Source organism: Trifolium pratense, linkage group LG7 (genome assembly GCF_020283565.1).
Source record: "Trifolium pratense cultivar HEN17-A07 linkage group LG7, ARS_RC_1.1, whole genome shotgun sequence".
In the NCBI taxonomy this organism is placed as follows: Eukaryota; Viridiplantae; Streptophyta; class Magnoliopsida; order Fabales; family Fabaceae; genus Trifolium; species Trifolium pratense.
The window spans coordinates 45,902,593-45,921,877 of NC_060065.1; the positions used below are offsets into that span (position 1 = coordinate 45,902,593).

At 29.1% G+C, this 19,285-nt stretch overlaps 1 protein-coding gene and 1 non-coding gene across 2 annotated transcripts; both read left to right on the forward strand.

The window, feature by feature from the left end:
• Window positions 1-5,005: 5,005 nt before the first annotated feature.
• TRNAV-UAC lies at window positions 5,006-5,078 on the forward strand. The gene has a single exon. It is a non-coding gene; the product is annotated as a tRNA-Val (tRNA).
• Window positions 5,079-9,230: 4,152 nt separating this feature from the next.
• Window positions 9,231-10,703, forward strand: LOC123898635 (protein SENSITIVE TO PROTON RHIZOTOXICITY 2-like). Its single transcript, XM_045949648.1, has one exon. It carries the CDS (start codon window positions 9,328-9,330, stop codon window positions 10,507-10,509), a length of 1,182 nt encoding a protein of 393 aa, XP_045805604.1. The 5' UTR covers window positions 9,231-9,327; the 3' UTR covers window positions 10,510-10,703.
• The last annotated feature ends 8,582 nt before the right edge of the window (window positions 10,704-19,285 follow it).

Here is a 19,285-nt window from a genome sequence, read left to right on the forward strand (position 1 = left end):
TTTTTGGTTTGTTTGTTATATATATCTTAGTTTTTGTTTGGCTGTTTCTTTTGTGTAAGATTAAAGAAATGGATGAGATAGATAGAGTGGTGAAATGGATGGGCATGATTAGGGTTTGGTTGCACCACCACCACCACCACAACCAAACAAGTCATAGAATTCGAATATGTATCTTTTTTGTGGCTTTCAAATTTATCATTATTATTTTAATAAAGCTTATAAAAAATCTCTTTCCCTTTCACTCCCTATATCTTTCTTAGTTTCTCACTCACTCTACTACTACCACACTCACAAACTCACATACTAAATTATTTATTGTTCAAAATAAAGATTAATTAGCATTTTTTTTAACAGAGTTAGCATTTTTTTATTATTTAAAAATACAAGAAATTAAAATCTTGGTTTGGAAAATGTCACTTTGCAATTATCAATTTGCACACCGAATTATCTTAAAATACCATTGGCTTATGTATCCCTAACTATTCGTTATAATCCACTAGAAAGCTATTTATGAGTACTATATTTTTGGTCCACTCCACCACCATCCATTCTATATGTAGTATAATTGTTTAATTTAAGCTAAACTTTAAGCTCATAGTCATGGATGAGTTGCACCTAATTAACCAAAATGTTGTCACTGTATTTAAAATAAAACAAAATTAGAGAAAAAATTACCGTAAAATATGTTTTCGGTCCCTACTCTTATATTGAGTTTTGGTTTTCGTCCCTATACTTTAAAATCACTCGTTTTCGTCCTCAATTAATTGTCAGTTTTGTTTTTAGTCCTAAATGTTAAGTCAACTAACGGTTGACTAACAAAAGTCCGCGTGGCGCTGTCATGTTGATTTGTTGACATGTTGCGTCTTACGTAGAGTGCCACATCAGATTTTTTTTTAAAAAAAAATTACAATTTTTTTTAAAAAATAAATAAATTATTTAATACTTATCTTCAACTATTCAATGAAGTTGTTCTTAGGACTCATGTATCATGCATCTCTCTCGATTTCATTTCCTCTTTTTTTTTTATTAGTTTAAAAATAAAAACTTGAAAAGTGAACTATCAATTTAGTCTTTTTAAACTTCCATTCTTTCACCGATTTTCTTTCACAGATATTTTTTGAAATAAAAAAAAAATTAAAACAAACGTTGCTTTTTTTTTTTTTTCTATTATCAAGTTCATGTTATTACAAACTACATTAACATGTTCATCAAAGACAAAAGAAATTACAACCATAACGAAATTACTCTTATCTTGAAAATTTTAAAAAAATAACAGTGAAAAAAAGTAAATATTAAACAAATTTTATTTTTTTAAAAAAAAATGTAATTTCTTTAGGAAAAAAATCAGAGGTGGCAGTCCACTTAGGATGTCACGTGTAAACATAATCCAATGTGGCAGTGCCATGTAGACTTTCATTAGTCAACTGTTAGTTGACTTAACATTTAGCATGAAAACCAAAACTGATTAATTGAGGACGAAAACGAGTGATTTTAAAATATTGGGACGAAAAACAAAATTCAATACAAAAGTAGGGACTGAAAAAATATTTTTAAAAAAAAATTATAAGAAATTTATAAAACCCTATTTCTAATTTATAAAGAAATTTATTGATATTTTATAAAGTAATTAAATTGAATAATATGTAGCTTTGGGATTATCTATTAGTGGAAGTTGCAAGCCCATACAAAATTGATGCTCCCAAGAAAGATACTGCTGAGTGCTGACTCTCACACCACAAACATTTGATTATTTATGGAAGCTTTACTATGGTCCACTATTTTCCATTGGACCCATCAACCATACTCTTTATCTCACTTTTTAGTTTCTAGTTATTACTTATTAGCTTCCAACTCTTATTTATGTTGTTCACATAATGAAGATGAGATAAAGACATCACACATGAAAACATTTCTACTTTTTTCTCTTCCAAAAAAAATAACAAAATAGAGAATAATATACAAAAATGGACTTATTTTGTCTTACCCAAAAGACAAGGGCATATTTGTCAACATGTAGGATAAACACTAGTTTTAAGTCACTTGCACACTAGTAGTGACACCTGGAGCACTAACTAACTCGTCTCATTGATATATATCTGGTGTCTGATACATGTTAGTGTCAATATATATTAGACATATTTCTCGTATCTAATTTTATTTCTTAAAATAAGTATTATTGCCGATGTATTATTATCAGTGTAGTGTTGTGTCGTATTTGATGTATGTGTCTGAGACGCTGAGTTACATAAAGTTAGTTATGTGCACGTTTTGGTGAATGCTGGTAAGCTAAGCATGTGGACACATATACATTGCGTGAGGTGTCCGAATGTATAAGAAAAAATAGGAGAGAGAAGTGATTAGTGATCATGTCATTGACATTAGCACATGTAGGTTGAGAAGTTCCAACCATGTTGTGTAACCTCTATTACGTATTCTAACTTTATGGTGTATAAAATTAATTAATATTATATATTCTAAATAATATTCTTTTGCTTAAAAAAAATAATATTCTTATCATACTCTAAAAGGAACTTAAACATAATATAATAATGAATTGTTGCTTTGCTTGCTTTGTTAGGCCTATCCTAATTTCTGGTCACTCAACTCTCTAGTCTATCTGTATGTATTTAATTGAACATTAATTTCTTCAATATATCAACAATAATTCCATTAACTTCGCCATAATGTAAGGACACACCCCATATCAGTTTGAATCTTTTTGTGCAATTTTTTTTAGTAGAAATAAATTTATTTTATTTTCGTGAATTTAACTAAATTGGTAGGGACATTAATTATATATGTCGGAAAAAAATAGTATGCTTTGCGTTACAATACTCATACACATTAGCTTAGGAAGTTCGTGTTTCTCTATTACTCTCTACCAAAAGAAAATAAAATTTGAGACCCTATTTTTTAGAGCCGAATGCCCGCTTGCCCTAGTGGATGGCCGATCTTGCCAACCATTTGTGTTAAACTCCTGTAATGATATCTTTCGTGTGCAATACTATTATCTCGGATTCTTATTATGAGAAATTAATTTGGATTTTTTTTTTTTTGAAATAATTTGGAGATTATTTTGGTCTTATAAGAAAATGTCATAACTTTTAAGGTATATTTATTGCTTAAAAGACCTTTTTAACTCATTTAGTGTGGTTTTTTTTACTATTAGTGAACATATTTTTTTAAAAAAAATTATAAGAAAAAAGTAACAACATCCGATAATTGTCTTGATTTTGATGTTTTCTTTTTCTTTTTGTTTTCCTTAAGGATCAAAGGGACAATTATGATCATCCCTATTTCATAAAATAAATTGTCAAAAATTCTCAATGATGGAGGTTTTGGTAATCTAGCTCAACTACAAGGTAAATATAAACTGGTCAAAAATTATTTAAATTTAAATAAAATACATCAACTTTTGTATGTGTTTTTTTTTATATTTGAGATCCAAGAGAGTATCTTTTATGACTTTTCTTCTCATTGTGTATTGATCTTAGTTTTGAGTTTGGTGCTTTGCGTGCTCCAAATAGCCATGGTCAACTCAATTACTAGTATAGTATATAATGGTGGTTAGTACTTAGTAGCACTTGATGCTATTATTTTTCAAATTTTCATCTAATTAAATGGGTGTTTAGTGTGTCTCACGGGGCTTTAGAGTGTGTGCCACAAGTATTTTGTATAGTTTGGAGATTTGGGAACATTTTCTTTTGTAAATGTATGTTTGTTAGGCCTTTTTGCAACCTTTTATGGAAGGTGGATATATATAAATATAATGTTGTATTGAATGTTTTTACTATTTATTGGGAAAAAATAAACTATAATAATGGTCGGCATCTTGAGTCAATATTTATTTTTAGTTTTTGTTAAGTTCTCATTGCGACTGATAATCTTGTTTGAGGCATGTCGGGGACTATTCTCGATGTTGTAGTAATTTAGATTCAATGGTTGTTGACGTTGGTGTATTAAGTGTGAGTAAAAATTTTAAATTTAATGTAAATAGATGTTGAGCAATATATAAGTAATTGGACTCATATATCTAATATTTTAAAATTTTGAGTGAGATGTGATATCCAAAATTTACTTGTATGATTGTTTTTAGTCCAATTTCAAATGGTTAATTTCTTGTATTGAAAGTCTTTCTAACAATCATAGTCTTGTGTCAGGTGGTGCCATTTGTGGTTCTAGTGTATATGTAATGTAGATGAAAAAAATTGAACTTGAGGGAAATCATATCGAGATGAATAGATAGAACTACACTAACACTTGACAAGAAGATTGTTACTGTATAAAATGAGTAAAAGTTCCACACATTGGATAATCGAACATAGTATAATAAAAATTGTCATGTTCAGTCTCTTGTTATTTTTTAGCAGATCAAATTTGATTTTTTCCAAACCGTGACACTTGGCTGCAATTGAAAGTATATCTTATTGTGTGTAGGAAACTCAACTACACTGAAGCATGCATTGTGTGGCTATCATCCCTTTTGTTTTCAACAAGGTAGTATTTATTTCTTTGAATACCTACCTAAGTTCATGGTTTGGAGATAAAGACAAACAACACCTCAAATTAATTCATAAGTTGGTTTACTATGTGGCTTATTGTCCCTACTAACTAGCTAGCCCATCACCAAAAAATTGGGCATTGGCTTGCTTTCACATTCTATTTATGTTACTAGTATCAAAAAAATTTCTTTCAACAGATTAATTGTTCCACTTTCCTAATCCTCTATCCAATAAATTGACCATCAAAACGATTTGATTCCATAATATCATAACTAACTATTCATTCTTAGTAAATTGGGTTTGGTATTTGGTGAATGAACACTTTATTGCTCTATCTAATTTTGCACTATTTTATGTTATTTTTTTTTGGATAATTATGTTATCTATTTTTGATTATATATATCATTGGTTTAACATTGCCAAACATTTATTCAACAAAAATAAAATTGCCAAAAATGAAGGGTTATGTAATATATATCGATTAACGGAAATACTTACAACCAGTTGCTGTGGTGTAGTGGTTATCACGTCAGTCTTACACACTGAAGGTCTCCAGTTCGATCCTGGGCAGCAACATTTGAACTCACTTTTGTTCAATTTTATTTTTCTTTCCAAAATGGGGAAACTAATTTGTTTATTAATTCATTTATTGATGTCCTAAGAAATTATTTTTTACTCTTAAATATTAAAAACTTCTACTCTATAAATATGTGATCTGGTTTAATTATTAAAGTCTTTTAATATTAAAATTCATTAATTAGTGGTAAATATGTTAACTGGTTTAATTTAGCATATTTTGGTTTAAGCTGTTATCTAACATTAAAATTTGAATGAACATCATAATCATAATGATTCTAATTTTTCACTGCACCACCAAACAGCAACAAGAGTTCCATGTTGAGTTCCTCCTACAACATACTCTGAGAACAATTGGATATTATCGCAAGAACTAAAAGAACTTTTTTGCATGTTGCCTGAAAAATAATTTGATCATAATTGTATTGCATCCTTATCACTTGACAAACTTATAATACTCGTTTTAGAAAATTTTATTCTTTTTCAAATTTCTTGTGTTTTTTATAATTTAAGGTTATATTTTGTCTATTATACCTCATGTAAATTCCAAATATTTAGGAGTAGTTGTTGAAACCGAAAAAGATTTAATATATATTTGAAAAAATATATTTTATTTTTTATTTTTTTGGTACATAACATATTAAATTTATATTGGAAAGAGAAAGTGTGTGAAAAAAAATTATATTGGTGAATTAAAATAACGGTATAATAGGAAAATAAGATGCAAAAATACACTTTAAAAAAAAAACTAATCCAAACGGAGCCTAAGTTGATGTGCTATTTTTAGCACATTGTCATTAATCATTATAGCCAGATTTTTTAGCATGTTCTAAACCAATTTTAGCACACTGTGAGCAAATTTTTACACTATAGGCTTATGAATTTTAAATTTTAGCACTCTTATATATATATATATATATATTAAATTTTGTTTATTATTTGAAAAAAAAATTGGTTTTTTTAAAAGTAAAGAACGTTAAAAAATTGTTTTTTTTAGGGATTTTGTTTTTTTGGTTTTGGTCATTCATTAATAATTTTGTTTTGGTTTTGGTCCTTCATTTGCCACGTCAGCATGTCACATGTCATGTTGTTAGTCACGTCAGCATTTGTGAGACGGGAGGGACGAAAACCAAAAGGAATTGGACACGTAGGGAGTGTTTTAAAAAAAACATATAGGGACTAAAATCAAGAAAACGGGAACATATACAGGGACTAATATGATATTTAAGTCTAAAAATAATGGAGAATTTCTTGTCGTCCTACCTATTTTTTCGCGCGCCCTACAAATTTACTAAAATATTTTTGTCTGCTATTTAAGTAGCTGCACACCAAAGATACCTTATCATATTTATGTTTTATAACGTCCGCTACTTACTTAAGTAGCGGAAGGATAAAAATAGAAACATGTAAAACGCAGAAGAAATAGATAGGGCGGTAAAAGAAATTCTCTAAATAATGTGTCACATCAATTTTAAAGTAATTTTTTTTTTTGAAAATCAATTTTAAATTCTTAAAAACTTATGGATCACAGTATCACACTTTGGGCTGTTTAATTAACTGGGCCTCATATTGTTACTGGTATTTTCTAAAAAAAAAATACGCCTCATATTGTCACTCGGGGGAGCTCGGATGAAACAATAGAGAGAGAGAGAGAGAGAGAGAGAGACCCAAAAGCTTAAGACATTAGGTTAAATGATCAACTCTCTTATAAATTCAACATTATTCTCACATATAGTCATTATGAGACTTAACCACTCACACTTGAAATCCAACAAGACTGCATGAAATCTTTTTTCTATAAAAATGAAAAAACTTTTATATAAAAAATAGAAAGGCCGCATGAGTTTTGACTCATTTCTTGTAGGCCTGAATCAGCTCATGTCATGCCACCATGATGTTTATTTTCATATGTACTATTTTTTTTCTTTTTCAAGCAATAAACATGATGCAATTTTTAGTAAGATTCTTTATCTGAATGTGTCAAACCAATGAACCATGCGTCTATATTAAATATATAGATTTTAAGAATAAAAAAAATTAAGGACAGTGAAGTGTGCGCATGACAAAAATATGGGATTGGTTATTATACATAAGCTATCCTTATGCACCATGCATAAGTTACTTAGTGCACCCCCCAAATTACTTGTGCACCCCCAAATTACTAGCACACCCCCAAATTTCTCATGCACCCCCCAAATTACTTGTGCACCTCCAAATTTCTCATGCACCCCCCAAATTACTTGTGCACCCCCAAATTTCTCATGCACCCCCAAATTTCTCGCACACCCCCAATATGACTTTTGCCCCCCAATTTTATTTTTTTGGTCCCCTCCACATTTCTAGCCTAAACCATTTTGTTGTGGGAATGGTTTCAGAGATATGCACTCCAAAACCATTAAGTGTATAAGATGGTTTTAGAGTACAACCCTATAATTAGAATACAAACAATAATTGTGATTTGAAACCATTTAACCAACATAATGGTTTCCAGAATTTTTAAAACCATATAAACACACATAAAACCATTTTACAATACAAATGGTTTCAGTGTATAACTATCTGAAACCATTTAACCAACATAATGGTTTCCAGAATTTTTAAAACCATAAAAACACACATAAAACCATTTTACAATACAAATGGTTTCAGTGTATAACTATCTGAAACCATTTAACCAGCATAATGGTTTCCAGAATTTTTGAAACCATAAAAACACACATAAAACCATTTTACAATACAAATGGTTTTAGTGTATAACTATCTGAAATCATTTAACTGGTTTTAAATAATGATTATAATTGTACCAAAAAAAAACAATTATGATTCTAATTATAGGTTGTACTTCAAAACCATCTTATGCACTTAATGGTTTTGGAGTGTATATTTTTGAAACCATTCCCACAGCAAAATGGTTTAGGCTTGAAATATGGGGGGTTAAAAAAAAATTGGGCGCACAAGTCATCTGGGGGGTGCGTGAAAAATTTTGGGGGGTGCGCTAGAAATTTGGGGGTGCGCGAGAAATTGGGGGGTGCATGAGAAATCTGGGGGGGTGCACGAGAAATTTGGGGGTGCGCGAGTAATTTGGGGGTACATGAGAAATTTGGGGGGGTGTGAGATTAGGTGTGAGTGTGTGAGTTGAAATTGACTAGGATTATTACATGTGGATGCTCAATCTAATGGATGTTATTGACTTATGTACCATGCATAAGGATTACACTTATGTATAATAACTTCTCCCACAAAAATATTAGTATTTCTTTCTTCTGAATGAGAGATTAAGATAAGAGAAACATAAAAGAATTTTATACTAAGTAACATTTTTTATGACAGGTTTATATTAAGCAACCTATCATAATCAACATCTAGAATCCTAAGCTAATGTTTGAAGATAAAATTCTCAAACACACTCTTCATATATGACCTAAATGGAGTTTATAAAATTTCTTGTAAAAAAAAAAGAGTTTATAAAATTTCTACACGTTACAACTTACAAGTATACAAAATTTCAAAATGATATAAGAGTGTTGAGAATTTGAGATCTAGTTTTACACTATCGAATTAATCAAAAAATTCTACCTGGTAGTGTTTTTTTTTTAAAAAAATAAAATAATGAAGATTGAAGCGAAAATAAAGGAAATTAAGCTACAATTAGTCTAGGGTTGAAAATTTCCAACAAATCCGCATAAAAAAAACAAAAATAACTCGATAAATAATCAAAAGAGACTCATATTCACAATTCATACTAGTTAAAATATCCACATAACAATTTGCTTCACGATAGGAGTTCACTCTTTAACATGTGCGCCCTAGACTCGATAGCTCTAGACGTGAGAGATTTATCAAAGAAAAATTAAAAGCCTACACTAACCATACATTTGATGATTTTGTGGGGTTGATCATGTCCAAGATACTCAAAGCATATGCTTGATTGATTCATTTATTTATTCTTGAATCATAGATTCTTTAATTTCTATTACTTGCATCTTCTTTTCAATTTTAAATGAAGAAATGTTGTCTCACTATGAAATATAGGTACATGCAAGGGAGGTATTAAGTGGGGAAGCTACAACTTCAACTCCTAGTTGACTTCATCATCATATATATAAAGAAAAACTTACCATATTAATTATATACTCTCAATATATACATAACCTAAATTTCTTTGAACCAAATAAACTCAATTAATTCCATTAACCTTCACAAAATTCAACTTATTAGCTTTAGCTACAAATTAGCATTGAAGAACAATATGACCACACCTCCAAGCTTTGAAATTGGAAATCAAGGCATGCAAATGTTTCCTATGGTCATAGAAGATTTGATGCCATTACCAAATTCCATGGAAGGAATTTCAGGATCACCCTCTAATTCTCTCCTCTTCAATCTCTCTATTCTCAAAGAAAAATTCAATCAAGTGCAAAATCTTGTAGGTGTTATTCTCTCCCCAAATCAACAAGACTCATCAACTAATTCAATGGCTATATCCAACATGAATTCCACAATACAAGAAATCATAGTAACTTCCACATCAATCATGTTCACTTGCCAACAAATAGCTCTTGGTAATTTCCCTCAAGGTAATAATTCTACTACATGCACAAACCAAGAATTTCAAAAGCAACAATCTAATAATATTCAATCAAGTTTTGGCAACAATAATACAAACATAGATCTTAGAGGTCAAAGCTTATTAGATTCTAATAATGAGTCACAAGCATTGGATTGGTTTGGTGAAAGATATAAGCTAGAGCATGATATTGATGATCAAAAGTTTGGTCATGAAATTAGTGAAACCAATAATAGTATAAAAGGTTCTAATGAAGATATTTTAACGAAGAACAATTGTGATCGCGGTGATACAAGTCTAAAATTTGGGCCGTCTAATGCTCGGACTGGAGTAGAATGTGGCGAAGATATAGTTGAATTGGACGCGACGGATTTATTAGCTAAGTACACACATTATTGTCAAGTTTGTGGTAAAGGGTTTAAAAGGGATGCAAATTTAAGGATGCATATGAGAGCTCATGGTGATGAATACAAAAGTAGTGCAGCATTGAGCAATCCAATTAATAAGAGCAATAGTGATTATTTGATGAGTATGAAAAATAAGAAATATTCATGTCCTCAAGAAGGGTGTAGATGGAATCAAAAACATGCCAAGTTTCAACCATTGAAATCATTGATTTGTGCTAAGAATCATTACAAGAGAAGTCATTGTCCTAAAATGTATGTGTGCAAGAGGTGTAATTTGAAGCAATTTTCAGTGCTTTCTGATTTGAGGACACATGAGAAACATTGTGGTGATCTTAGGTGGCAATGCTCATGTGGCACTACCTTTTCTAGGAAAGATAAGCTTATAGGGCATGTTGGTTTGTTTGTGGGACATCATCCAGTTATCAATGGTTTGTCATATAGTACTCACACAAATTAGAGCACTAGAAAATAATGGCATATATGTAGGTTGATCTATATCTATGTTGGTTCCAATTTATATTTTTATGTATTTATAATTTATGAATAGATCATGAAGAGTGCTCTCCCAGCTTCACAACAATATTATATTTATGTTTTATGTAAAAAAATCAATGATATTTATATAAATGTAACAAAATATACTTCATCAAAGGTATGATATCCCTTATATACTTCATCAAAGGTATCGTTGAACTTATCTGGGAATGACCTGTTGAATCTGGGGATTTGCGCTTATGAGGCGGATATATCCTTAAGGAGGACAGTGCGATCAGCACGCCTCAGGTATTGTATCATGGTTTACAATTTTACAGGTATGATTTCGTTGTTGTTTACTATGCGGTTGACATCAAACTACTACACTCACAAAATTAGATCTATAATATTTGTTTGAGTCATTTAAATTTATATGTGATTTATTATTGTGAGTAGGTCCAATTTTTACAACAAAGTATTATATTCACGTTGTGTTGATCAAATATATAAAATAGTTACTCTCTCAAATCTCTATATCACACATTTAGAGAAAGAAATCAATGTGCAAATTTTTTCACTAAACTTAGATCTTCCTCCAAAAAGTATTCGTGATCTTCTTAATAACTACGGAATGGGAATCTTCTTTATTTGTTCGGGTAAATTGGATCACAGCGACTCGTTAGAACATGCATCAAAGTTCAGAGTGCACTAACATAAATAATTATAAATTATCCATTAGTAAGGTTTTCACATTGACAGTGAAAATTGGACTCACGAGTCACGTTCTTGTGAGATATGAACTAACATCTAACTAATTGAACCAGCCTTTGTTGGCTCAATGTGACTTTTTTGGTACTAACATTTGTGATTTGGAGGAAAGTATACACGAGTTTGAGATTTATTTGAAATAAAAATAAAATTTTCAATTTAGTGTATTACTTGTTGGTGCAGTAAATTCTTGATCAAATATAATGTATCAGAGATTCCTTGAGAGAATTTTTTTTAGAGAAATATCGTTACCAAATAACTTATTTACTTTAATTATATGAACTAATCAGTACGGGTCTAATTAGCCGTAAGATATATAATTATAAATTACGATATGATAATTGCAATAATAGTCCCTGACTCTTATTAATAGTTATCGCAAAAGAAATCATTAAAGTAAATTGTCTCCGTTGAAATTTAAAAATAATTCTTACGTCAGATGATGTCAGAGAAAATTCAACTTTAAGAGCACGTTTTCCCAATCTTGTAATAATAAGTCTTGTTCCATTGCATAATCCTAATTTTTTATTCGAAATCCTTAATAGCATAACAGAAACTCCAACTTTAAGTCTCAACTTGTGATTTGGGAGTCACAACGTAGAAATCATGTTCAAAAATTTGGGAGTATGAACATCATTCACTGTTTGACCATCTACATTCTGTGCGAGTGGAGTATCATAACTCAAATATGTTTATTCTTCACCGAGAATTAAATCCAACATATAATCATTTATTGTGTCGACTATTGAATTTTTAGGAGCTAATATAGCTCTATTTTGAAAACACGTTATATCGTTCATGTTTTGTAAAAGTTGAGGATATGTGCTTTCAACGATTGAAGCAAGAGGATCACCTGAATTTGGAATCAATAAATCTGATGGAATGTCAAGTTCTAAATCATCGTCGTTGTCATCATCAATTTCTCCATCGCCAACACCCAAAACTCTTTCAGAAAACAATCTTTTTTGATCCGGAAAGGTTAGGATACATTGTTAGCAAAAGAAACAAATGTGAATCATTGATTTTTTTCGTATAATATAGTCACGTTGATATATACCTGGAGTCAACTACTATTTGCATAAATATCACCAATTGATATATATATTTGCAGTAATACGATCAATCATACTCCTCAACATGAATAAACTTTTAAGTTCAGAAAAATATAAAAAAAATATATATATTTTTCTTAGCATATTTAGTTAAAATAAAGTAACTTTTAAGTCTAATGATTTTTTTCTTTCCGTAAAAAAAAAACACTAAGAAAATGGTTAACATGTTTAGTTAAATAGTAAAAAATATTGAATTAGGATAAAAAATGTAAATTTTTTCGAAAAATAAAACACTAAGAAAATGTACGATTTAATGATTTGCTAGATTTCTAATTATCGGTTTTTAATTGTTTAAACTGTGCAATGTAATTTGATGGTGTTTAATTGTAGTATCAAATCTTTCCTATGAAAATCGATCGTGCTTATCAATTATTGCACATAATTTTAATCATAATTGGTATACTTGTCATAGTGGTTGAAAATATTGTCTTGCACTGAATGGTCGCGTGTTTAAATCCTAGTCAAGACAAAATTGTATTATTTTTTAATAAAAATTACAAGATAAAAGTGGAGGAAAAACAAATTAGGTTTAGGGTCTTCTTTTGTATACAAGCTTATAATATAAGAGATAACACTACAAGAAAAAACGTGTTCCTGGTTAATTTCAAGTATATTAACAACCATTTGATGTAAATTAATTTTATATTATTACTCTATTTACTAAGTACTGTTATTACTACTATTCTCCTTATATATTTACTTATTATTATTATTTTTTGTTTGGCGTAAAAATCTCTGAACACGTCGTCGTTATCATCAATATCGCGACATCGATTTTGCAAACGCTCTCACTCCGATTTTGCTCCGTCCACGATTTTGCTCCGATCTCATTCACCCTTCAATTTGCTCCGATCTCACTCTTCTCCGATCCTCTTTGCCGCATTCCTCTTTCCTCGCGATTGTTATTCTTCGTTGAATATCTATTATGCTATAAGAGATAAGGATGGGGGCGAAGCCTGTTTTGTCCCTTAATGTCAAGATGCTCTTTGTCTTATTAAAAAAAAAAAAACACATCTATTATAAATTTTATTTTTAGTTAAACCTAATTAAACAAATCCAAAATATTAATACAAGGAAAATAATAGCTCTTAATCTCTCCAAAATAACACCTACGATGTTATGTCTACTTATATCATCACGACAACCTTAAGACTCAAAGTAAATCGAAGATTATCAGAAGGTTCAGCTCCATTAGCGAAATCAGAACCAAATAATTTCTCATCAAAATCGAACAATTCATGAACTTCAGGCACGAGCCTTTGAGCTAGCTCCTCAATTGATTCAGAGGGAAAATCTTGGTGAAACAAGATAGACTTAATCCAATCTTGACCCTCTTGAAAGAATCTTTTGCAGCTAACTTCTTGATGATTATGAAGTAAGGTGTTAAGGCGCGAAACCGAGTTAGAATCAACGGAACGCGAAATAACGTTGATTTGAAAATTTAATTGATCGGTAGTCTTGAGTTTGGGACGTTGCACCTCTATATTGTAATTCATGCTTTGAAGGTGTTCATATTCCTCTTGGTATTGTGGATACAATCCATAATAGTAACGTGCAGGTTCTGAGCATGTTAAATAAAAAAATAAGATATGTGTACATATGATTCATAAAATAAAATTATTTGCAATTCTATACATCAAAATAATGGTTCCAATGCCTTAAGGTACACCATGCATGATTCATATTTGCACGTATTCATATAAAAGTGAGTTGAACAATAAATTTGAGTGTAAAATCAAATATAGAACCAAAACCCTATACAATTTCTAACTTCATGTTATAGTTAAATTTGAAAACAAACTCAAATTTACTTTTAAAAAAACCAAATATGTAACATTTAATTTTACACATCTAATATAAAACATACCTGATTGTGGAGAGAATGAGGAAGTCATGATCTCTTAAATTTCTTTTGCGTGCTCTTTTTTTGTGTTTTTGTTTTTCATATGGATGCAGCCCTATTTATACATGATGAGAAGAGGGTTTGTTTTGGAATTGCTTGGACAAGAAGATAGCTTTTATTTTATTTTATTTTTCTTCCGAAAAATTAGTTTAGAATCTTTGGATTTTTTTTTACTAATTAGAATCTTTGGATTTAAATTTTATATATATCTTTTGTCAAGGGTTTTTTTTTTTTAATCATATCTTTTGTCAAGGTAGTCTACTATAAACTAAGAAAGATGATCTTTAAAAACCTGTTTTGCCCTTTAAGCCCTTTTTTTTTTTTTTCTCTTTGATTGAAGGTTAAACTTGAAATATTTGGCATAAAATTCTCTCATTCATTCTAAGATCACTTTTCGACCCTTGACTTATTTGTCCTTCACTAATTACACTAATACTTTTTTGGTACAAGAACAAAACTTAGGCCAATAATGGAATTTCACAAAAATAAATTCACTCTGCCCAATTGAAATTTTTCACACTGCCCAATTTTTTTCACTTTATTTTGAATTTCAAATTTTAGATTTGTCAAATCTAACTTTTTCAAATCTCTCTTTTCTCATTTCTCATTATCCACTTCACACTTTCTCTCTTTCTTCTCACGTACGGGTTCTCACGTCTCATTCTTCATTCTTTCTTTTGCTCTCTCTCACATTCAATCGAAGACCGAGAAAGAAGATAACATCGACGGAAGAACGGGAAAGAAGAAGATCTGTAGAAGAATAATACAAGGAAGGAAGAAGAACTACATGTTGGATATTTTATTGAATAAATTTATTTTAAAGTTAATTATTGTATAATGATTAAATTAATTAATTTTTTACCAAGTCATATAGTACACGTTTTTGTCTTAATTCCTATTTACTTGGTTTTTAATCCTAATTACTAGGATTGGAAGTTATGCTTGGTACTATTAATTAGAACATGAGTATATTATGTAAAAGAACATAAGATGATGGTGGTACGTGAGAGGATAAATTATGAGAATGAGATGTGAGTAAAATATAAGTGATTAGAGAAATACTCTTAAGAAAACTTCTTCCTTTTCACATATAATTGAGTTATCTTCCTGGATTACATCATCGGTGTCAATAATGTCTTGCTAGTTCTGTCACCTCGGATATGATTCATATCCGGGAAGGATCTGTTGAATCCTGGGGGATTTGCGCTTATGAGGCGGATAAATTCTTAAGGACAGTGCGATCAGCACGCCTCAGGTCCAATTTTTACAACACTACATGGGTTAGTGATTTTCTTCTATAAAATCATATCTCTCTCTCTGTGTGTAAAAGTTGTGATTTCTTCTTCTTGGAATTTGTTGTGTTAGAATGTAATTGCCTATTACTATTTTATGTTGTTTGTTTCGGATTCATACAAGCACACCATGTGTTTGATAAAATGTCATATAATTTTTCCTTTTATTTGCTTTCAGTGTTTCAGTAAAATTCTGTTATAGTTACAAATCCTGCATATGTTAATCTCTGTAAAAAATGTTAGTTTATTATTGTATGATGTAGTTATTTATGTATTTATTTAAAATGAAAAAGTTGTGATATCTAAAGAGATGAATATTGAGTTGTCAAGTCAACCATAAGTTTTCGTCAAAAAAAAAAAAGAAAGTCAAGCATAAGTTTGTAGCAGGATGTTGTCCTTTTGCGGCAACCTTATGTAAGGAAGAAAGCTAATAATTAATGTTTTTATATTTTATTAAAAAAACACTATTATACATGCTCATCATTTGTTTTTATGGTAACTAATATACATGGAGAATTTGTTCTCAATAAGTACGGTTAGAAATAGACCCGATCGATCTACAGGGGTCTATGGCTTAGCATACATAGGCTTCGGTCAGTCTATTTTTTAAATAGAGCAAGTCAACATATATAATCAATTATAGTTTTTCACATATATAAATACATTATTATAAACTCAAAATGAAATATGACGATATATATAGTTAAATTCTCTATAGTATCATGTTAAATATGAAAGAAACATTCGTTTATTAGTTCATAAGTATATTTAAAAGTAAATATAATTAGTTATTAAATATGTTTATGTGAAATAGACTTTCAAAGGAATCTGTATTGACCGATATGAGAAACCTAATCAAAGGAATCTGATGTATTTGATTTAACATTTGGACTAAATAATTTTTTTAATCCAAATATTTAAATAGCTACTATTATACATGGGAAGCAAGTTATTTTAATGAAATATTTAAATAGATATTATACACGGGAAACAAGTTACTTAATTATACATGAGACACGTTTTCACTGATAAATTTATACACGGGATACATTTTTCCTGATAAAATTCTAAAATATCTATTATACGCGGCACAAGTTTTCCTTGGTAAATTTTGTAAAATAACTATTATACACATGACAAATATGGAACAAAATATTGCAAATAATTTTTTAACTAAAAATATTCTTTTTACAATGTATTAGACTTAATATCATACACGGGAGAAAACAATAAAATTTTAAACTTAATATCATGCACGGGGAATAAGTTGTTTATGAAGAAAAATTTAAAATAACTATTATATAGAGGAAAAAAAATTGTTGCTAATAAATAAATTTAAACTTCAAATATTTTTATGTTTTGACAGTGTTTTAAACTTAATATTTTATAGGGGTAAAAAGCTAAAATTTTAAACTTAATAACATACACGAAGAACAAATTGTTGTTGATTAAAAATTTAAATTAACTATTATACACATGGAACAAATTGTTGTTGATGAAAATTTTAAAGTAACTATTATTCGCACGGAACAAGTTGTTGTCGATGAAAAATTTAAATTAACTATTATATACGGGAAATAAGGTACGTGCTGATGAAAATTTTAAATTAACTATTATATACGGTGAATAAATTTTTTCAGTGAAACATTTTAACTAACTATTGTAAACAAGAAACAAGTTATTGTTGATCTAAAAATTTAACTAACTATTATATACGGGAAAAGAAATTTAAATGATACAAAAAATAAGGTGTTGTTGTTGTTTAATTATCAAGAGTATTATGTCATTGATATCTTAATCCTTAAAATTGATTACAACTTTTTTAATTTTCCTATTCAACCAAGATAAATTTATTAAATTATTTTTTTTAATTTTTAAATTTATTACCAAACTCAATAACATTGTCGAATTCATTATTTTTAGTCCATGAAGTTATTTTGAAAGTTATTTATATTATGGAAAATTGTCTTAACCAAAATTATTTTATTAATCTTTATTCTTCTAAGTATTATTGCAGACAAATATTATTTTTAACATGATCATATTTATAAGTAAATGAACAATATTTTGAATTTTGTTTCACTAATACACTTTTTAATAAACTAATTAAATTGATCGTTGGTCCTAAGGCCGGATACCAAGTTTTCAAAAAAAAAAAAATTAAATTGATCGTTGTGTCAATGAATTATAACACAACAATTTAAATCAACTAATTCTTTCTGTTTATAAAATTAACTTCGTTGAAACCAACTTCTTAACGCGTCGAAGGCACGTGCAACGCACCGAAGACCCCTTAGGACCTAACTCCCCGACGCAATATAACGCGCCGAAGGCTATGTACCTAGTTTATGATAATAAAAAAATTCTAAAGATAAAATTTTTGTTGTCGAAAACTTAAAAATTAACATAAATATGTATTTATTTGCATAAGTTATTTTCATAAGCTCAAAAATAAGTCGAATCCAAACGGGTACATAGTATCTCAAAAAATACTATAAGTTAATGGGATAAGTTTGTTACCAAACACCTCAATTTTTATCAAACAAGTTTATAAGCTAATCCAATAAACTATAAGTTAATCCAATAAACAAGTTCACACTAATTAGAGCACTAGAAAATAATTGCATATGTAGGTAGAAAATAATATTGGTGTGAAACTGGGAGACCACTCTTCATGATCTATGTATTCATAAATTATAAATACATAAAATATAAATTGGAACCAACATATATATATATATATATATATATATATATATATATATATATATATATATATATATATATATATATATATATATATATATATATATATATATATATATATAGCCACTTCTATCATGAACAAGTTCATCAAGTATCACTTCTCAATAACTCTACGACGAATACAAATTTTATAAAATTCACCGTTACATTGAAAGTTTATATCACATAGATCATCCATATAAATTTTTAGAAAAATTGAAAATAATTTGATATGTTATTGAGACCCATCAAAATTAACGGCTTATGAGTTTTTATTAAATACCGTTAATTTTGACGGGTCTCAATAACATATCAAATTATTCTCAATTTTTCTAAAAATTTATATGGATGATCTATGTGATATAAACTTTAAATCTAAGGGTAAATTTTATAAAATTTGTATTCGTCGTAGAGTTGTTGAGAAGTGGTGCACCACGCACCACTTGATGAACTTGTTCATGATAGAAGTGGCTATATATATATATATATATATATATATATATATATATATATATATATATATATATATATATATATATATATATATGTTGGTTCCAATTTCACACCAATATTATAACTATGTACAAAAAAAAAATCAATAATATTTATGTAAATCAAACTAAACATAATTTGCAGGAAAACTATCTCATAACCCAATATTGTTCCTTACTATGTGGAGTTTTTTATAGGAAAAAGTTCAGGTGACTTGGATTCCGGTGACTCGTTAGGACAAGGCTCAAAATTGAAAGTGCACTAACATAAATACTTACATATTACTCTCTCCGTCCCAAAATATAAGTAAACGTTGGTCAACAAAAGTGAATGTATTTGGTCCAAATATTTAACCGAATACATCAAGTTTCTGTTTCTTTGTCTTAGTTTTGCTTATATTTTGAGACGAATGGAGTATCTAGTAATAAAGTTCTCGCGTTGACGAAT